This window comes from Theropithecus gelada, chromosome 14 (assembly GCF_003255815.1).
Source record: "Theropithecus gelada isolate Dixy chromosome 14, Tgel_1.0, whole genome shotgun sequence".
Classification (NCBI taxonomy): Eukaryota; Metazoa; Chordata; class Mammalia; order Primates; family Cercopithecidae; genus Theropithecus; species Theropithecus gelada.
The window spans coordinates 69,288,478-69,311,299 of NC_037682.1; the positions used below are offsets into that span (position 1 = coordinate 69,288,478).

The window sequence follows — 22,822 nt, forward strand, 5'->3', positions numbered from 1 at the left end:
TAGGTTCACATTTATGTAACATGTGTAAAACCTAGTGCATAGTAGGCAGTCAGTAAATGTTTGGTTCCTTTTGCCTCTCAGTAAGTTTATTTTACCAACTTCCTGCCTGCCATTCTGACTTTATGAAATCAACCTGTGGACCAGAGTGTTAATGAAATGTCATTGCAGAAGAGATTAGAAAATTGGTATATCATGCACATAGCATACACAATCTTCTTGTAATGCAAAAAATGCAGTTTTAGGGCCCAGTGCAGTGGCTCATGCCTGTAATCCCAGCACTTTGGGAGGCCGAGGCGGGCAGATCACAAAGTCAGGAGATTGAGACCATCCTGGCTAACACGGTGAAACCCTGTCTCTACCAAAAATACAAAAGAATTAGCTGGGTGTGGTGGCAGGCGCCTGTAGTCCAGCTACTCGGGAGGCTAAGGAAGGAGAATGGTGTGAACCCAGGAGGCGGAGCTTGCAGCGAGCGGAGATCGTGCCACTGCACTCCAGCCTGGGCAACAGAGCAAGAATCTCTCAAAAAAAAATGTAGTTTTATTACTGCTTGTGCCTCAACTGTTTAAGTGAATATTAAAGGGCTTGGAGAAAAAAAAAGTTTTCTCTGGCTAGTTGCAGAAGCAAAGTCAGAGAGATATATTCTAGCTGACCTGGAAGAAAACAAACATGTATTTTGTGAGTTACCTATGGGAGCCATGTGGCAAGAAACTGCAGGCATCCTCTAGGAGCTGAGTGGTCCCCAGCTGACAGCTAGCATGAAAATAAGACCTTAGTCCTACATCTATAAGGAAATGAATTCTACAACCAACCAGTGAGCCTGGAAGAAGACTCCCAGCTCCACATGAACCACAGCCTGAACCAACACCTGGGGGATTTCATTCAGTTTGATGAGGCCCTGAGCAGAAAATTCAGCCATGCTGTGCAGGCTTCTGACTTATAGAAACTATCAGATAATCTGTGTTGTTTTAAGCCACAAAGTTTATGGTAATTTGTTATGTAGCAATAGAAAACTAATGCAGGCAATAAATGTATTCAGGACATACAGAATTAGACAAGCTGCAAGTGTCTATGAATAGAGTTTCAGGGTTCTCTTACCTTCATACTCTGCAGGCAGTAAAAGATATAGGAATGTGTTGTGTTAAGATGCCTGGGCATGATCCACTGTCTGAATGGATATCTAGACATCCTAGTAGTAAACAGTCATTCCTACAGAGCCTAAATTGTGTTGGAAAGTTCACAGGACAACCAATGCTTCTGTCTTAACACCTAATGAATCAGACAACTCTACGAATCCAGAGGGGTGATCATTAATGATTCCTTAGTCCTCATCAAACTTACCAGTTTACCATCACAGTCTTAAAATCAGGGTGCAATCTTTGGGTTCTCATCACTCTTGTCTCCTGGATGGGCTATACCATCAGCTAGCATTCTCTATATCTCACCCATAAACTGTCCGTCTAATTGTTACCTGTCCTTTCAGCAACTGCATGGAGGCACTCCTGTACCTTTTGGGATTTTTTCCCCAATAAAACAACATTGGGGGTCACCAGTCTCATCACTTTTGACCCCTTGATCTAAAAGCCATTACCCCATAGCATAAGAGCCGTCAGCTCAGGCCGGGTGTGTGGTTTATGCCCGTAATCCTAGCACTTTGGGAGGCCAAGGTGGCTGGATCACTTGAGCTCAGGAGTTTGAGATCAGTATGGGCAACATGGTGAAATCCTGTCTCTACAAAAAAAATAATAATAATAATCATAAATAAAATAAAATAAAATAAAATCAGCTGGGTGTGGTAGCTAATACTTGTAGTCCCAGCTACTTGCGGGGCTGAGGTGGGAGTATCACTTGAGCCCAGGGGGTGGAGGATGCAGTGAGCTGAGATCCCACCACTGCACTCCAGCCTGGGCAACAGAGTGAGATCCTGATCTCGAAAAGAAAAAAAAAAAAAAGCTGTCAACATAGTTGGTCTCCCCTAAGGGATATCTCTTTTACCTAAAATTGTGGTTAAAAAGGGTGACAATTTTTTTTTTTTTTTGAGACAGATTCTCACACCATCGCCTGGGCTGGAGTGCAGTGGCGTGATCTCGGCTCACTACAACCTCTGCCTTCAGGGTTCAAGCGATTCTCCGACCTCAGCCTCCCAAGTAGCTGGGATTACAGGTGCCTGCCACCATGCCCAGCTAATTTTTTTTTTTGTATTTTTAGTAGAGACAGGGTTTCACTATGTTGGCCAGGCTGGTCTGAAACTCCTAACCTTGTGATCCTCTTGCCTCAGCCTCCCAAAGTGCTCGGATTACAGGCATCAGCCACCACGCCCGGCCCTGAAGGGTGACAATTTTATGAGTCAACTTGACTGGGACATGGGATGCCCAGATGGCTGGTTAACTGTTACTTCTGGCTGTGTCTGTGAAGGTATGTTCAGAAGAGGGGTGCACTTGATTTGGTGGACTGAGGAAAGCTGGTGGCACGCCCCAGCATGAAAGGGCATCATCCCTTCTGCTGATGGACTGAATGGAACAAAAAGGCAAAAGGAAGGTTGAATTTGCTGTCTGCCTGTTTTGAGTTGAGACATTGATCTTCTCCTGCCCTCAGAGCTCCTGTCCTCAGTCCTTCAGACTCAGACTGGAGTCTACACCATTGGCTCCCTGGCTCTCCGGCCTTCAAACTATGCCACCAACTTTGCTGGGTCTCAAGCTTGTGGAGCAGATCCCAAGAGTTAGTCTCTGTAATCACATACGCCAATACCTTACACAGTAGTCCCCCCTTATCTGCAGGAGATATGTTCAAGACCTCCAATGGGTGTCTAAAACCATGGATAGTACCAAACCCTGTATATACTATGTTTTTTTTTTTCCTATACATAGACCTATAATAAAGGTTAACATATTAGGCACAGTAAGAGATGAACAAGAGTAATAAAATAGAACAGTTATAACAATACATTGTAATAAAATGTATGTGAATGTGGTCTCTCTCTCTCTCCAAGTATCTTATTGTTTTGTGGGTTACTAAAACCACGGAAAGTGAGGCAGCGGCTAAGTGGGGACTACTGTACTAGATATCTTTTTTGCATCTCACATAGACCACCTCTTCAGGCCTTCCTAATCTTTGCTTTTTAGGAAAGAGCAACACCTTAGTAACACTGACATCTCAAGCTGCTCCTCACTCACAGCCAAGGGAGGAACATCAGGGAAGGGTCCCATTTGATTGGCTCTGCTCAGGTAAGGTCATATGCCATTCTTTACACAAGGGGCATGTCATCAGGGGACATATTCCACATGATTAGTTTAAAATTCATCCAGTACTGATTCAGCCTTACTCTCAATGAACCCCTCCTGGGAGACAGCTTCCTCCAAAGTCATTAGTAACCACAGAATTCTGTCCCTGAAGAGATCATCACTAACTTCTACCTCAAGTCTCTGGTTCACAGTGAATCTAAGCTTCTCAGGAACTTAATCAAAGCTAGTCGTCCAGCCTTTACTGCAGTGGAAGTCTCCTCATAGGTGACTCTAAGGTTCTTAAAAACAACCTTGGAATACCATCCTGGGTGATATCCCCCACCCCTAGATCTCCATTCTCAGGAATATAACTCTTAAATTCCTTGGCTTGGCAGGTTTTGTTTCTGCAACCGGTCAGTGACCCACAATCCCAGTCCTTGAATATGGTTGGCCAGCTGTCCTGTGCCAAGAGGGCATTTTCTCACCCAAGGTGAATCTTGGTTCTCTAATTCCTTGGTTGGTTTCCATAATACCCAGTTACTGCTGCCATTATGAAGCAGACAAGGGCAGCTGATAAGGCAGTATCCACTCCAGACCTTTTAGAGCCTGCTTTATTGGTGGAAACATGTGGTTACAGAACATTAGCCGGAGTGTGGAAACTCTAATGTCCATCACCTTCTGGGGCAAAGAAATGTAGTAGGGCCCAGATATCATACTCCAGAGAAGGACTCCAGGCACTGAGCCATGGGGATTATATTTTGCATACCTAAGAAGCACCACATCTTCTCTAGTAGTTATTAGGTGCTGTGATCCAATAGTAAAACCACACAACAGAACACTGGCCTCTAGCTCTGTTGTACCATCTTTGAGTAGCATTTTCTCTGGTGTGATCAGAGCTGGGGCTCAAGCCTTATGGTTGTAGCTGTAGGATGTGACAGACCCGTGGCCTGATTAGCCACCTGAGAATTCTACCAGGTATGGCTGCCTTGAGCAGTTGGCTGTAGTCCATTATGACAGAGTTCTGCAGAAAGCCAACTCCTTTGGAAGGCCAGTCCTCAGAGAATTCATCTTGGACAAGTTAAAACTTTCCTCTCAAGTGCTTACAGCCGGAATAATAAATGAACTAGAGCTACACACAAACTAGGTACATATATCTTAAAAACATAATCTTGAGTGGAAACAATAACAGGCACAAAAGAACGTATCTATTATGATATGTTTATTTAAAGTTCAAAAACTGGCCGAACTAAAATCAACTTGTATTGGAACACATCTGAATGTGATGAAAGTATAGAGAAAAGCAAGAAAGTTATTTAAATAAAAGTCAAGACAAGTGGTTATCTCTTGGGTGGGGGCTATAATGAGAAAGGGAAAGACAAGATAGAGAAGGTTCTTATTATCAGTGTTCCATTTCTTGATTTGATGGATACAAGTGTGTTTATAATTATTCTTTAAACAATACAAATGGTTTTGGCCCATTTATCTTAATTTATATTTAACATAAAAGTGTTAAAAAGAAAGAATACACATTCAAGTATATAGTGGTAAAGGGGCATCCTATCTGCAACTTACCACTCTCAAATTGTTCGGAAAGAAACTATTCATTATTTCATATAAAAAATTAGAAAAGGAAAGAGAGAACAAAAGAAAAAAGGCATACTCCAATAGAATACTTTCATCTCCTTTTATTGACGGACATAGAAATTTATGCTGCAGAGGCAGTAGTACCTCAGAGCATGAGAAGGTAGTCAATGGGGCTGACATGACAAGTCACAATGCTGGCTGGGGGTCCTACCATAGTGGGAGAACCAAAACCACAAAAATAGCAGGAGGTAGCAAACATCCCCAACACCCAGTGTAAGCATTTCCATTGGCAGAGAGCTTGGCCATGCATCTTAAAAACAGGGTCCCCTCACAGCTGGCAGGGTATCATGTCAGGCCGCCAAATCCATCCAGAACTAACATGCAGTCTCTAATCTGGAGACTCTTTATTGTGACCAAAAGATTTAGACCATTAGAAGATCCAAGTTAATCTTTCAGCTCCTTACCCCAGGCAGAAAAAGGGGCTGAGTTCCTGAAACATCACACAAGTAGAGCTGGACAGGTGCTGATGCCCAGCCTTGCTCTAAAAGTAGTCACCTTTTTTCCCCTGACTTCTCAACAATGCTCTCACTCAGTATGTGCCCTAGAAAACCTCTCAATGTTATAAACAAGGGACAAGATAGGGGCAGCAGCCTAGGGTATGCAGGGAATCAAAAGCTGCTACATAGCCGAGAGCATTTCACAAGAAACAGCATGGGAACACTATTGGGTCAATGTCCTCCCAAACAGCTGCTAGAAGCACGCATAAAGAAAAATGTGGTTGTTCTCCCATGTCAGGATCAGCTGTGCCAAAGTCATGGTCCAGGAAGCTGAGCCTCTTCATGTCCCTGGCAGATTATCAAACCCCATGGCATTCCCAAGCTGTTCCAGTTTTCAAGTACAATGAGGTGTCTGGGCAGTTCAGTCACAGAAAAGCAAGCACTAAAGAAATCTCAACTGATTACAAATTGATATTATCAAACCATAAATTTATATAGTCAAGAATTAATTATAGGGGATGGTTATGAAGGAGGTGAGGATTTTGCCGTATGGAAGACTAGAAACATTTATTCATATAAACTCTTAATCAAACCACCCTCATATCCATGAATTGGGAGGAAATTCCTTATTTAGAAGTGGCCATCATCTGATTAGTCATTCAGTTGCCATTCTCTTCAATGCTGGACACATGGTTTCCAAGGATCAAAGTCTTGAGAGCACTAGATCAGGAAATGGGAGAAGCAAGGCAAGGAGAAGAGGGCATCAGGAGTTGGAATTTCTGAAATGTGCATTTATCTCACAGAAGGCTTGGCACAATGAGGCTGGGGTGGGTGTGGTTTTAGTGATTGTTCTTTGTTGCCTCCTTTGCGGCAGCAATCAGTGGAGTGAGGCTGGAGAGGGGCTTGGCAATCTTCAGGAATTGATGCTAGAAAGGAGAAAAATAGCAAAAGACACATGACTATTTACCATTCTTCCCCAGTAAGCGTTACAAGACATAAGGGCATCCTTGTTTGTAAAGGGTGCTATGTGGAAAGCTTCCAATCATCCCCGAATTGAAGGACATCTTAAAACAGACCACTTTGGAAAACTGTTTGGCAGCATCTACTTACAGATAAACATACATCTACCTATACCCTAGTAATTACAATCCTAGGTATATTCCCAAAAGAAATGAGTTTGTATAGCCACCAAAAGATATACACAGAAATGTTCATAGAAGATTTGCTTATAATAGCCAATAACCAGAAAGAACCCAAATGTCCAAGAGAATGGAAAAATGAATAGTGTTATATTCATATAATACTACACAGAAAACTACACAGCAATAAAATAAGTAATTGGTACACTGACAATGGGTTGAATCTCACAGACATGTTAAGGGAAAGAAGCTAGACAAGCGAGTTCATATTGTTTTATTCCATTTCTTCTGAGGTAAGCCTAAACCATGGTGATAATCAGAATAATAATTACCTCTGGGGAAGGTATTGAGAGATCATGACCCAGTAGTATATTGCAATACTACAGTTTAGGAGAATTGATCTAGGAATTTATTGTTCTATCCTCAAATCCAATAATGCTAATTCATTTAGTAAAAAGTTCAGTAGCTTGGTCCTTTCCCAAATCACTTTCACTGCGCTGTACTTTGGGCCATACCTTCAACCTTTAATGACTATTTAGGAGAAAATATATGAAAATTGCATCTATATTTTCAGTAAAACTGTTACGGAAAACAATTCCCTTCTTTTTTTTTTTTTTTTTGAGGCAGAGTCTCACTCTGTTGCCCAGGCTGGAGTGCAGTGGTATGGTGTCAGCTCACTGCAACCTCCGCCTCCCGGGTTCAAGCAATTCTCCTGCCTCAACCTCCTGAATAGCTGGGACTACAGGCACCCACCACCATGCCTGGCTAATTTTTGTATTTTTAGTAGAGACGGGGTTTCGCCATACTGTCCAGGCTGGTCTCGAACTCCTGACCTCAAGTGATCCACCTGCCTCAGCCTCCCAAAGTGCTGGGATTACAGGCATGAGCCACCATGCCTGGCCTAACAATTCCTTATGTAATTCTCAGAGCCTCTTAACCAAAAATGGTGTTTTTTGTTTTTTTTTGTTTTTAAACATTTAGTAGTAAAAAAGCTTTGTGTCTTAAAGATGTAGGATATTTCTTCTATTTGATAAAAAATATAGGAACTATCACATTTCCTTTTCTGCCCTGGCTACCAGGAAATTGAGAACCAAATTTGACCTCTAAGCATAATTATTCAACTCACATGAACATATCTGATTCTTCTGCCATACTTCTAATTCCCTGGATTAGTCATATCGTTTTTTGTATGTACACACACACACACACACAAAGAGAGGGAAACATATATACAATATTCTTTGCTGAGAATTTTTTCAACTTCTGTTGGGACAGAGATAGTATAAAGAGCTACTGAGAACAAGAAGGTACTATTACTATGAAAGGAATAAAAGATCCTAGCTAAATCATGAAGATAGGAATTCCAATATGTATCATCCTATGTATTTCTGTCCGTAAGTGTGTTCTCACAGGAGAAACAGATGTGAAGCTTTTATGATTTACGATTCTCAAAGTCATGGTTTTCAATATTTACAATGTACACCAACAAGTTAAAAAGCCAGCTTTCTCAGATCACATGTTTCTACAATTCCCCTAAGTTGAGAGCAGCATGATCCAACACCGAACTGGGAGGCCTCAGTTTCCTTCTCTGTCTAATAAACAAAACAGACTAGATAAGCCCTAAGGGCTTTCCAGTTGTGATACTCTTTGAGCCTGTAAGAGCAGTGGCCAAGAGCATACACACTTCGGAGCCAAACAGGCTGAAATCCTGGATCTGCCACATATCAGCTATCATGGAAAAGTTACTAAATACTTGAAACCTCAGTTTCCTCATCTGTAAAAATGAGAATAACAGAACCTATAACTCATAGAGTTGTTGTGAAGGACAATATATAAAGTGCTTATTAGTGCCTAAATATATAAAGTGTTTAGTGCCTAAAATATGGTAAAGATTCAATATAATGCATTTATTACTAGTTATATTACTGTATCAGGAAGAAAACTTTAGAGGGCACTAACCTTTCAAGAACTATAGTTTGGTACTTAATTAAGAATGGTATCTTTACTAATCACAGGCTTAGCATATCGTATTTACACACTTCCCAGTGCCTACAGTTTGCAGAATACAACTCTCATGAACAGCAAAAGGGGTCCTACATTGTACTAAGAGACTTTTAGTCCCAACAGATACTAGAGACTAATGGGTTACACTTGGCAGAACCTAGATCTCATATCTAATAGGCCAGTACTCCATAATCAGTAACCTCAATTACAAAGAGATGATAAATATGTTCCAGAGGATGATATTCCAATGTAGGTTCTTCCAGCAATTTCATTCAATTCAATAAATATTTTTTGAGTACCTATCCTGAGTCAGGTTCTAGGTAAAACAAGAAACTCAGGGATTAATAAAATAGAGGTTATAATCCAGTAGGAAAGATTCATAATTAACACAGGGCAGTATGCTAGGTCCTGCCCTGCCCTGCCCTGCTCTGTCACTCCTGGGCTTTATAATACGAAAATAAATGACAGTGCATGCCTTCATAAAGTTGCACATGATACTTACTATTAAATCACTAGTGGGCAATACAATAAAATAACACTTGTTATAAGAAATTGTACTGGAAACAAATATGTTAAATACAAATGATGTGGCCTGCTAAAGGCAATTTTTTCAACCATGTAAAATTATCAGGATTAGGGGGGTGGGAGTATAAAAGGCCTGGTAAACCCCTGACTCCGGGTTTCTCCACAAACTGGCAAAATCTCACTCTCAACAAGTAGAGTATCATTGCCATTATCTGAGGATTTCCAGTGAAGAAAGTATAGACTCCAAAAGCCATACTCACTAATTATCTTCTAAACTTATGTTCCATGGATGGGCATGGTGGCTCATGCCATGCCTGTAATTCCACACTTTGGGAGGCTATAGCGGGCAGATCGTTTGAGCCCAGCCTGAGCAACATGGCAAAACCCTGTCTTTACAGAAAATATAAAAATTAGGCAGGTATGGTGGTGCACGCTTGTAGTCCCACCTACTCTGGAGGCTAAAGTGGGAGGATCAGCAGAACCTGGGGAGGCTGGGGCTGCAGTGAGCCATGACTGCACCACTGCACTCCAGCCTGGGCAACAGACAGAGATCCTGTCTCAAAAAATAAAACATAAATAAAATAAAATAAACGTATGTTCCTTTGCTAAAAATGTATCCTTTGAGCTAATCCCAGCAAAAATATAACTTGCGTAAGATTTGGGTGTCAGAGAGCCATTTCTCAACAAGACTCAAACAAACTCTGCCAGACTAATTCAAACAGAACAAAGGATGTGCTAATGAAAGATACAAGCAGGCCGGGCATGGTGGCTCATAACTGTAGTCCCAGCACTTTGGGAAACCGAGGTGGTCACATTGCTTGAACCCAGGAATTTGAGACCAGCCTGGCTAACACAGCAAAACCGCGTCTCTACAAAAAACTTTTTAAAAAATTAGCCCGGTATGGTGGCATGTACCTGTAGTCCCAGCTACTTGGGAGGCTGAGGTGGGAAGATCACTTGAGTGAACCCAGGAGAGGAAAACTGCAGTGAGACAAAATCACACCATTGTATGCTCCTGCCCGGGTGACAGAGTGAGACCCTGTGGGGAGGTGAGAGTAAGGAAGGGGGGAAGGGGAAGGGGAGGGGGAGGGGGAGGGAGAGGGAGAGGAAAGGAAAGGAAAGGAAGGAAAGGAAGGAAGGAAAGGGAAAGGTAGGAAAAGGAAAGAAAAGAAAGGGAAAGGAAGAAGAAAGGAAAGAAAGGAAAGGAAAGGAAAGGAAAAGGAAGGAGGGAGGGAGGGAGGAAGGTAGGAAGGAACCAAGAAAGCTACAAGCAAAGCTCAATAGGTGCTCAGAAAATGATTGTAAACTGAGCCTAGGAGAACGTGTAGAGTTTTAACAGGCCAAGAAAGAGGCTAAGAAAATAAATAAGCAAAGCCCCAGGGATAAAAGTTAGAGCAGTAGGAACAGAGTGAGGGTAGGAAATGGTAAAAGTGAAGCCTAGTTCTATAATATTCAGTACCTTACAGACAAACATGAAGTAAAAAAGGCCTGGTTTAGTGATTCCCTGAATTAGGTACTTCCCTGCACAGGGATAGTTACCTGCAGCAGCTCTTTAGCTGAACCTCTCTTCTCCACATCCATCTCAAGACAGCGGTTCAGAAAGTCCCGGAAGATAGCTGACAGCTTCTCTGGGTTCTGAAGTTCTGGGGTCCCATTGGTGGCAATGAGGTACAAGGCCTGGCAATAAAAATGGTGAATCACCTTGAACTCCAACTGAGGCTCTCTCTTGTTCTCCATATACACATTCTAGAAATATGGTCAGCTGCTTTATGCTCTAGGATGCAAAGTAGCAGCTGTGTATATATACTGGAAAGAGTATGACCTAAGGATCAGGCTGAACATTTAAAGGCCATGAGACTATGTGCAACTTCCCTATCTGTAAAGTAAGGATGATGATAATGCCCATCTCACATATCTGTAAAAATAAGATAGTGTATCTGAAAGTACTTTGTAAACTTACGAAATATGTTACAGACCTAAGGGTTTATTATTATTATTATTATTATTTTTTTTTTGAGACAGAGTCTCGCTCTGTCGCCCAGGCTGGAGTGTAGTGGCAAGATCTTGGCTCACTGCAACCTCCACCGCCTGGCTTCAAGCGATTCTCCTGCCTCAGCCTCGCAAGTAGCTGGGATTACAGGTGCCCACCACTACACTCGGCTACTTTTTGTATTTTTAGTAGAGACAGGGTTTCACCATGTTGGCCAGGCTGGTCTCGAACTCCTAGACTCAAGTGATCCGCCTGCCTCAACTTCCCAAAGTACTGGGATTACAGATGTGAGCCACTATGCCCGGCTTTATTATTATTCTTGCTTACACATCTGAAGGGTTTATTATCCATTTAGCCTGTTGAAACATCTGCCCAGCTACTGGCAGAAATTATTCCTGGTGCCTTCACCTCAGTCATCCAAGAACTGATCTCTTCTAGCAGGAAAGGAATATTAAATATAAGTGAAAACTGTTGCCACCTTGGTCCCCTAAATGAAGCATCTCCTGGGAAAGGTAAAGAAAAACACAGTAAGACCAAATCTTTACAATCAGTCAGCACTTAATTCAAAGAGTACTTACATAAGCACTGTCTAATTTAATGGCCACAATTAACTCTGGGCAAGAATTATCATCCTCACTTCACAAATAAGGTACAGAAACATAAAAAGATATGTCTAGGGCCGGGCGTGATGGCTCACTCCTGTAATCCCAGCACTTTGGGAGGCTGAGGTGGGTGGATCACCTGAGGTCAGGAGTTCGAGACCATCAAGACCAACCTGATCAATATGGCGAAATCCGGTCTCTACTAAAAGTACAAAACTTAGCTGGGCATGGTGGAAGATGCCTGTAATCCCAGCTACTCAGGAGGCTGAGGCAGGATAATCGCTTGAGCCTGGAAGGTGGAAGTTGCAGTGAGCTGAGATCACACCATTGCACTCTAGCCTGGGTGACAGAGTGAGACTCTGTCTCAAAAAAAAAATGTGTGTGTGTGTGTGTCTAGGATCACTCTGTCTTGTTTCCAACATATCCCACCGATTATTATCTTCAAATCTCTGCAAGGCCATTCTAAGGCAGGGAAGAATATGTTGCATGTGGAGTCAGAGGCAAAGCTGGGACCAAAGGATAGAAACTACAGAAGGTAGTTTCAGTTTGGTGCACTGAAGCAATTTCCAATAATCAGAGATATCCAAGGATGACATGAGCATGTAGATGACCACCTACCAGCAACAGTGCACAGGGAACTCCTGCACTAGATGGGAGGTGGGAATAAATGAGAAAATAAAAGCAAGCAGAATAAATTTCACATTTGCCCACACCAAGATTACCAACCCATTTGCATCTGTGTTGATATGCTCTGTTACAAGGGATAAATTGTCCATGCTAATCTAATGTCCTTTACTTCAGTACTTGATCGAACCCCTCTCATCGACTTAAGGATATCACTTCTATAGTTGTCACTTCCTTTTTGTACATGACCATTTTCCTCCTCTCCACTAAATCATTCCCATTAGCACACAGACATAATCTTTTAGAAAAACCCTCCCTTGACTCCATTTTAAGATAGTGTTCCATTTTTTTTACCCTTCCCAGCAAAATTCCTTTAAGAGAAAAAAAAACCTGTTTATACATGCCATCTCAACGTCCTCTTCTTCCACTTTCATGAATTTAATTAGACTTTCATCCCCATCTCTCTACTGACAACTGATTGTTAAGGTCATTAAGAACCTCTACATTGGCAAATCCAATGTTCATTTCTCAGTTTCATCTTAACCTATCAATCACATTTGACACATAATCTACCCTCCTCCTCCTTCGGGAAGCACACTGTTCTATTCATCTCCAGGACACTTCACCTCCAAGACACTTCTCTGTTCTCTCACACTAGAAAGGCCACTCCTTGGTCTACTTTGCTAGTTCCTCCAACCTGTAAACAGTGGAATAACCTAGAGCTCAGTACTCAAATCTCTTTTCTTTAACAGTACTCATTCTCTAGGTGAGTGATCTCATCTACCTCTGATTTTAAATACCAACTATATATTATCTACTAATAAATTTATGTTTATTGTCCTGACCCCTCACCCTTGAACTCCAGACTCTTAAGCCAAACTCTACTCCCAGCTCCACTTAAATATCTAATTAACACTTCAAATCAGCACATTCAAAACCAACTCTTAATTACCCAACTTAAGTATGGTCTTCACCATTTCAACAGATGGCAACTGAATTTTTTCAGCAATTCAGACCAAAAATCGTGTAGTAATTGCTGATTCCTCTTTCTCTAATATTCAGTTCATCCTGTCAGCTAGTCCTTCAAGACATTTCCTGAGTCTGACCACTTCTCACTTCCACTCCTACCAAGACACCACCACTCTGAACTATTACAACAGTCTCTCACAGTCTATTTTCCATAAAAGCGGCCAAAATGATCTGTTTAAAACATAAATCAGATCACATTACTCCTCAGCTCAAAACCCTCTAATGACTTCCCAACTCTGCAGAATAAAATAACTTACGAGAGAGAACTTCCCTCCCTGCTCTAAAATAGCACACCTCTTCCTCCATTACTCTCTTAACTTCCTTACTTTGCTTTTTCTCACAGCATTTACCATCTGTTACTACATATTAATTTATTTTATTTTCATTAGAATAGTTTCTTGCACTTGAAAGGGACTCAAATAGTTGTTGAATAAATGAATGAGTGACTTCTAATATTCCTTTTCTTTGACCATTTATATTTTAAGTTCAACAGTGACTAGTTGTATCCAGAAAAGGGATCTCCAGGTTGAAAGCCATAGAGAATAGCCTGGATTCTTATTTCCTGGGACTAGAGACAACAGCCCAAATAAATTGAAATAGGAATGGTACCACTCACTCTCAGAGGGTTTTCATTGAGGTATGGAGGCTCCCCTTCAATCATTTCGATGGCCATGATGCCCAGGGACCAGATGTCAACCTTGGGCCCATAGGCCTTTCGTGTCACAACCTCTGGTGCCATCCAGTATGGGGTTCCCACCATGGTGCTCCGTTTGCTCTGCTCTGGGGTTATCTGTGCACAGAATCCAAAATCAGCTAGAAAAGAAAAATAAGAGAAAGAACATACATTTAGGATATACACTCACTTCAGAAGTGTTGACTGTGTGCCTACACGTAGGTGACAAGATCTGCCTGGCTTCCAGCTCTGCTATCCTTTGTCTCTCCAAAGTCACTTGACTGCCACCTTCATGTCTAGCTCCTAGCCTATTTCCTATTGAACCCTGAAGAGAAATAGGAGGAATATAAGAAACACCATCTCTGGCCTCCTATCTCTCCTTAAACCAGGGGACTTAGTGTTAAAGTCCAAGCTGCCCATTTTGGTCTTGATTGCTTGTCCCAGTTTTGCTTTGTTCTTGAAAAACCATTCTCATATTCTCAAATATGGCAACAAGGTCCTTGCCTTATTTCTTGGGCACGAGTCCTTGATTTAAACCCCAGTCACCTATGACTAAGCATGGCCCTGTTTTTATGCCCCAGGCCCAGGGCTGCTAGCAGTCCTTCCATAAACTGCCCATCCACCCATAACATAGCCTGTTTTTCTGGTCTACTGGTCTTTACACCTTTGAACAAAATGTTCTACCTGCCGTGGTTTTCACATTATATTGCAATTATAAATTTATTTAAATTAGGAAGTCTTTGAGAGTACGGATTATATCCTCTTACTTGTCCTCATATCCCTAGAAGGACTGGCATGTACTAGACGTTCAATAAAAGTTTGCTGAATAACTGAATGAAAGAAGTTACGCAAAACCCTTTTTTCTAATTATCTATTAAATGTTTTCCATACTAGATTGAGAAGGTAGGGAAAATGTACTCTCAGTGCCCATCACAGGACCTAGCATAGAGTAAGCATTCAGCCAAGTTTTTTGTGGTGGTTGTTAAATGTACACATGAATGAAAAAATAATGAAATGATATCCTATGATTAATATAGAAGAATATAAAACAGCCCTCATATCCCATGAAATAATAAAGACCCTTTGGTGAGTGTCGTAGTTACTATTATATGATGACCATCTCACAGGAGACAGGGCCCCACAGGGAGAGAAGTATTATCATTCCTAAGGCTCCTACTTACTTAGCTTGACAGAGCCATCCATTCCCAACAGAATATTGTCACTCTTGATGTCTCTGTGAATGACCTGGTTCGAATGCAAAAACTCCAGAGCCTGCAGACACTATTGAAGTGGTGTGGGCAGGGGGAGAAAGAAAGGACATACATATAATACAGAAGACTTAATAGAAAATCAACTAATTCAACCTCTTCACTTTAAAATAAAGGAAGTAAGGCCCCAACGAGTAAAAGGACTTGCCCCAAATCACTTGCAGAGCCAGATCTAGAACCAAGTCTTCCATCTCCCAGCTAAACATTCTTTTAACACTCCATGCTGCCTTTCACCTTAAAATAGTTTTTTAAGTAAAGGAGTTCCTCCAATGTTTTTTTTTTTTTTTTTTTTTAAATTAGATCCTTGGTAAAGAACCTAAGGCCCAAGAGAAATTACTGAAGAAAAATGGAAAGGATCTTATAATGACAGACTGGAGGAAAACAACAAATAAGGGTCATATTTGAGGAAGCAGACATATGGAAGTGATACTAGAAGCAGTAAGTTAGCAGGATAATCTTATTTTGGTGAGGGGATATTTTGTACTATTTTGGATATGCTGAATTTGACATCTGAAGACAAATGTCCAGTAGGCAACTGAATTTATAACTCTGAGTTTCCATACAGAGGTAAATATTTACAAGTCATTTGGGAAGAGATGATTTTTGTTTAAGTTACAGAAATGGTTGAACCTGGCAAAGGGTATAAGAGAAAGAGAAGAACCTTGGAAAACACCTATGGTACACAGGCAGAATGAGTAACAAAGAGACACAATGGTACAATTAAAATGCCTGGTTCTGCTGCTACCCCACTAACTATATAATTCTGGACTCCCATCTATAAAATGTGGGAATTAGATGAGATCATCTCAGCTTTTCTAAATCAATAATTTGCTTTCATTGACCCAAAACTAATTTTTTAGAAACTTCTACCAATTAAAAAACACTAAAGATATAAGTGAACAGGAAAATACTATTTAAATGGTCCTAATCTAATACTTTACTTTCTAAGAATATACCAATGGCTAAATTAAGAATAAAACAATATCCAGAATTGGGTTTTCCCTGAAAATGTAAGAGCTGCTCTTCTTACAAGGGTGGAGACATCTCAGGATGTCAGAAATTATGATGAAAAAGAATGATCTTGAGAAATTGGAACCTCATACAATGCTGGCAGGAGTGTAAAACAGTACAGCTACTACAGAAATGGTTTGGCAGTTCCTCAAAAGTTGAGTACAGAGTTGTCATATGACCAGCAATCCACCTGTAGTTATATACTCACGAGAATGAGAACATACCTCCACACAAAAACTGGTATATAAGTGTTCATAGAGTAATTTTTTATTTTTTATAACAGCCGAAAACAGAAAGAACTCAAATGTCCATTCTATTACTTGGCAATAAAAAGGAATGAGGTACTGATACATGCTACAAAATGGATGATTCTTTGAAACACAATGCTAGCTAAGTAAAAGAAGCCAATTACAAAAGAACAAATATTACATGATTCCATTTATATAAAATGCCCAGTACAGGGAAACTACAGAGGTAGAAAATAGATTAGCGGTTACATAGGGCTGGGAGAGTCAGGGCAGGGGACATGGGGATTGACTGTTAATGGATATTAATTTCCTCTTTGGAGTGATAAAAAGGATCTAAAATTCATTATGATGGTGGTTGTACAACTCTATGAACATACTAAAAGCTAGTGAATTATATACTCTAAATGGGTGAATTATATCTCAGTAAAGATGTTTTAAAAAGGAGATGATCTCTATTAGAGCTGAAGAATAGTAATACCATCTATTATACAACATTAACATTTTTTTCCAAGTGCTTTTTCATCCATATAGCACCCTTAAGGTATATACAGTGTGAATGTTGCAATTTCCATTTTATAGATTAATAATGAGGCAAAATGATTTCCCAAAGTATGCGTTTGTATGTATTCTCCACTAGTGAAAGTTGGTTCCTGAGGGTAAGCAGGTGTGGTGAAAAAAAATCTTAGGTATTACAATGGTTTATGACCCTCCAAAGGGCCATAGTATGTAAACAGTTGACCTATGTATCTGTGATATTAAAATTTCATGGCAGGGAGTATGATTAGGAAAAAGGCTCCTTAAGAAGGAGACAATGAAAAGAAGGTTAAGAAATACTGCATTAGTAGTGGAACAAGGAAAAAAAGTCAGAACCCCTAAGAATCCCAGCCTGGTATTAATTCCATTAATTAATTCCAATTACTTGTGAATATTCTAGATCCCAAAGTTGTTTGCAAAGGGGACCATATTTTCTAGGGCAGTATTGATTTCACATTTTATTTATCTTAACACTGATTAAATATGTAACTACATAATTTCAGCAGTATGCCTTCAGATCTTGCACCATCAAACCCCAATCACACTATCATACTCATCCCCACAAAATTCTGAACCTCATCTCATCTTCTATGCTTCCCCTAATTTCCTAACTTTTCTATTATGTTGGTGCAAAAGCAATTGTGGTTTTTGGCATTTTTTTTTTTAAAGTAATGGCAAAAACTGCAATTACTTTTGCATTATTGGGCCACCAGAAAGTTCCAGTCTGTCATCAGCAAAACACCCAATATCCTCAATGTCTCTGAATATTCCCTTCATTTTCTTGCTCTAATGGAAATGAAATGTGGTTATTCCCTGAGGACACTGTCCAGGCCTTCTGGAGGGCTTTTTTTCCTCTTACATCAGCATATTATCGATTCTAGACATTTAATCGCAATGAGGAGAAAGGGAATATCTATTTGACCTTTTTTTTTTTTTTCCTGGAAGTATTTTACCCTAGATTTTTGCTGGCTTGCTTTTATATATCATTCAGATGTTTACTCAAATCCATAGCAAAACCTTCCCTGAGTATTCCGTCTAAAATAGAACTTCCTCCATCACTACCTTCTTACTCTGCTTTATTTTCCTTATAGCACAAAAATAAAGCAAGAAAGCAGAATAAAAATGATTAAAATATATGCCCAGATAAAAGAGATAAAGGAATATATAATAATGTGCTTAGAGTGTTTATCTTTAAGACTGGAATTACGAGTGACTTTTTATAATATATACTATCTAGTACTTTATAATTTTTCTACATTGGGTAGAATAAAGTTATCTTTAAAGAAAAAAAAATCATGGTGATAGAAATGACAAACACAGGTACAATACAGGAATGATAGGAGTGTCAGCACTAATTTCTACCAATTCCACAGAGCCCAGACTGAGATCTCACTGGGTAGGGAACTTCAGGAGACAGGAATACGGAGGCAGCTTTCTACCCAAGACTGCTTGGCCCTTGGCCTTACCTCACGGCACACAGCTGCAATCTGGCCTTCATCCATGCATGTTTCTGTCACCACGTCTGTCAAGGAGCCTCCAGCCAAGTATTCCATAACAACCCATAGCTCATCTCCCACGAGGTAACTGCAGGAATACAGATAAAGGGTGAGAGGGAACAATCAGAGTACTCTGAGCCATGGCACTGGGTTTCAAAGGCTAAGCATATACACAGAGTGAAACTACGTCTTAGCACAAAGTAAAGTAAAAGATTCTTTACTTTGGGGAAAAGCAGAATCTGGGGGACAAAATCACTAACTTTGAATTTCTCAAGGATGCTCCTGGAAAAAACCAAGCATACATGTTCTGTGAAGTGATACAATAAAATTGCATTTCATCACAACACAAAGGAAGACATTCTAAAATTAGAAAAACTGACATGATTCCCTCTAGAAGCATCCAAACATTTTACAATGATAGGATTTACAGTCCATGTTACCCAAAGAAGAGAGAGCTACTAACCCTCCCAGAGAGTCCTACCAGATCTGAGATCTATGAGACCAAGTATTGGGTCTTGTTTAAGACTCTATCCCCAGAGTCCAGCACAGCAAAAGCCAATATTTACTAAATAAATCAATGAATGAAATAAAAGATAACTAAAAATATTAAATGAAATAATGTTTATGAGTCCCTTAAAAGCTGCAAAGTGTTGTATACATAGTCATTATGCTGACAATTGACCTCTACTTTGAGTGTCTGTGATTCAAGAATGGAATGAATTTAGCAACGGCTTACAGAGCCAAAGCCGTCTGATAAGCCAAGGCTACCATTTAGTAAGGTATCCCCGGAGAGATTGTGGGCTCACACGAGTTAGAAGTGATGGCTTCACTCAGAGGTTGGATCACTCAACCCTATTACATGATAAATAAAAAGGTCACTTAGCCTATCTGGTCAATGTTTCCTTACTATAGAATCGGACAAATAAAAACAAGGTGAGCCTAGAGCCCTAAAGTCTTCTGCCAGTCTTGGACATAGATGCTGGATTGGGAAAAAAACATTCCTTGCACTGGCTTGAACTGTGTGGTATCATCTTATCTTCATCCTGATATTGGGAACACTGCTGGACAGATGTGGAGACTGTTGGAAGATTTTAACAAATGCACTCAAGCAAAGGGTAAGATTTGAATCCTATTTTTTTGACTACTAATCGACTGCTCTTTCCATAAAACTTTGTGTTCTGATTTGTAATTTTTAAATGTCCATGACAAATAAACATGACAGACTAAGTGTTTCTTCAACAATCTCTTTTGAGAGAGAAGACTATGGGGATTTGAACTGCTATGGTCTGAATGTTTGTGTCCCTCACAAGTTATATGTTGAAAATCTAATCACTAATGTTATTAGGAGGTGGGGCCTTTGGAAGGTGATTACATCATGAGGGTTCTGCCCATGAGTTCATCCATATGTGATGGAGTTCCCCCTGGGACATCTCACAAAAACCACAGACCCTCATTTGTAACACCTTCACTGAATGCTCAGGTTAAGATCCTCTTCTATGATTTTACAGAGTGTACTTTTTTCTATACCAGACCAGGAACTATTTGAGGGCAAAGATAGCATTATTTACTTCTGATTTCCAGAGTAAAAGCTTCTGGGAATACCAGTAAAGGTATGATTAATAAACAAATCTGTTAGTCTCTTAATCCTACTCCCAGAACACAAATTCCTTCAATAACATGGTCTTATCATTTAGATGCATCCACTGATGGGTAACTCACCATTTTGTGAGACAGGCCATACCCTTACTGACAGCTTTCATTTTTCCATATCCTGAGCCAAAATCTAAAACCCCTGTCGCCTTCAGTAGTTTGCACGAGCTATATTCTCTGTATAATAAGTTCTGAAAGAGATGATAAGGTACTAACTTTCAGAGGATTCTTCAGAGCCAGTCAGGACCCACATTAAGGAGACATAACCATCTCAAAGAAAAAGGCTTTATTCTTTACAGTGTTGGGAATGTCAAAGTTCAACTCTTTTCCTTTTTAAGGAAACTGAAGCTTACTAGTGTTTTAGATGCAGAATAAGAAGGCACCCTTATGAAATCTACCAGTAACAGGAAGAGGTAGCTGGTCATGCAATATAAGAGGTAAAGAAATTAGAGCCCAAGATATAGTCCAATTTCACCTCCACCTATGATGTCTCTGAACCCTGGGCAAGAAGCTTAACTTTTTTTTTTTGTTCAGGTATCGGAGAAAAGAACCTGATATAATAGAAAGGGCATTGATATTGGTGCTAGGAATATTCAAATTCAAAACACTGCTTTGCTGTTTTATGGCTTACTACTCTTGGACAAGTTATTAACATCTATAAACCTCAGTTTCCTCGTCTGTAAAATATGGATAAAAAACCCTACCTCACAATGAGATACTGTTCGTGAAAGTGCTTAGTACAAAATAAAGCACAATACAAATATTATATACAACCACTCTTACTATTTTGAAAAACAATTTTGATGAGCTGGAATGATGGGCTAAAACAATAAAAATGGGACTTAATGAAGATAGTGAAAAAGTTCTATATTTCCAGTTTAATGCAAGCTATGTAAAAAAAAACATCAGAAATTTTAGTTGACTGCAAACTTACTAGGAGTCAAAGCACACATCCTAAAAGATAAAACAAGAATGAAATCATTAAGCTGTGTTGAGTTTAGAAAGAGTCCCACTCTCTCCGTAGTGGTCAGATCTCAAATGAAACATCTAGTTCTGCACGTTGCATTTTAAGAGAACATAAACAAACAAGCAGTTATTCAGGAGGATGAGCAGAATAAGGAAAGATTTGGGATATAAAATGAGTTAAGGACCTAGATGTTTGACTCAGGCAGATGGGCTGGTAGGTTTCCCTTAGGCAAAACAAACAGTAATAGGATCAACTGTTACAAGCTACATGGTGGTAGAGTTCAGCCTAATACAGAAGGATTTCCCAGCAATAAAGGTGTCCAGCATTACACAGGGTCACCTACAGAGAGCTCAGCATCACAGAAGACTCTTAAATGGAGGCCGTTCTGAGTGCTGGCACCGCCCTCTTCTCTGACAGTCCACCAGTCAGTCCCAAAGGCCCTATCCCTCTGATGGGACCCACCACTCCATACCTGTCCAAGTAATTCACAATGTTTGGGTTCTTGTTTTCCCTCATGACCAGGATCTCATTAATAATCAGCTCTTTCTTGGGCTGCTGCTGAAGATTCATCTGCTTAATGGCCACCTGAAATCAGAGTATATTCAATGTGCAACCATAGTCATTCCCATTTATTAAGCACCTACTAAGTACCAGACCTTAAGTATTCAGGAAACAAAGATGAGTAAGATACAGTCTTAGCCCTCGAGTAATTCACAATTTGTCTATGTAGACCAGCGGTCTTCAAAGTGAGGTCTCAAGCCAGCATTATCATCATCTGGGAGCTTGTTGGAAATAAAAACCTGGGGTCCCACCCCAAATCTACTAAATCAGAAACTATGTGATGTAATAAGTCCTCCAGGTCACTGTGATATACACCAAAGTTTCAGAATCAAACTTTGGTGTAGAAAAATACTTTTAAAAAGTCACAACAGAAAAGAGATGCTATAACAGAGGTTCATATAAAATGCTAGCAAAACACAGAATACGGCAAAAGCCAAGAACTCGTTCAATCTGGCCAAGTATAGGGACTTCATAAAGGGAGAGGTGACTTTCTGAACCTGGTGTAGAAAGATAAATCAGAGTTGACCAGGTCAAGAAAGAACAGAAAAGGAGGATGAGAGCTCTATCTATAGAAATAAAAACAAATTTCCAGACAACATGAATATAAGGTATACTTTAGTTTCTAAGGTACTTGGTATCAATTCCTTCTATACGTAAGGTACTATTATAAGGTGTTCTCAAATTTGTTATTTCATTTAATCTGCAAAGACACCTTGTTTGCTAAATATTACTAATGATTCAACAGATGGGGAAACTGTGTTTCAGAGAGGATGTGATTTGCATACATAGCTATTCAACAGCAAAATCAGGATTAGAACCCTCAAAAGGGATGCCAAGTTATCCTGTACATGTAGCCAGATTAATTTTCCCCCACAGTACACATTTGATAACCTTGTTCAAAAACTTACATGGCTCCTGGTTGCCTAGAAATGTTTCTCAGTACAACATTCAAAGTTCTCATGATCTGGCCCCTACTTTACTTCCAACTCTATTCCTTCACAGAGGAGTGTTCATGGAGAACACTCCATGTTCTCCCTGGTATCTAGTTCCCCTTCCTTTGTTCAGAATCTTCTCTTCATCTGGAACAGCCTGTATCATTTCCATACATTCAAAAGCTACTTACGCTTTGTATCAGGCCAAAGGAAACTTCATTCTCCAAACCCAATATGCCTTTTCCCTTCTTTAAAGCCCTATAAGATCAT

The 22,822-nt window shown here is 40.1% G+C and overlaps 1 protein-coding gene across 4 annotated transcripts in view; it reads right to left on the reverse strand.

Moving 5' to 3' along the window:
* Positions 1 to 4,883: 4,883 nt before the first annotated feature.
* PAK1 (p21 (RAC1) activated kinase 1) overlaps positions 4,884 to 22,822 on the reverse strand; it is a 148,387-nt gene continuing 130,448 nt past the window's right edge. Inside the window, exons 10-16 of one of the 4 annotated variants that reach the window (XM_025356771.1) lie at positions 21,532 to 21,644; positions 18,413 to 18,530; positions 15,067 to 15,166; positions 13,829 to 14,025; positions 10,507 to 10,644; positions 8,166 to 8,212; positions 4,884 to 6,227 (exon numbers count right to left, since the gene is read on the reverse strand). In XM_025356771.1, the coding sequence (XP_025212556.1) occupies positions 6,092 to 6,227; positions 8,166 to 8,212; positions 10,507 to 10,644; positions 13,829 to 14,025; positions 15,067 to 15,166; positions 18,413 to 18,530; positions 21,532 to 21,644 (849 nt within the window). In that variant the 3' untranslated portion in view covers positions 4,884 to 6,091. The remainder of the gene's footprint in view (positions 6,228 to 8,165; positions 8,213 to 10,506; positions 10,645 to 13,828; positions 14,026 to 15,066; positions 15,167 to 18,412; positions 18,531 to 21,531; positions 21,645 to 22,822) is intronic. The other 3 variants (XM_025356772.1, XM_025356773.1, XM_025356774.1) reach the window with 3 other exon arrangements.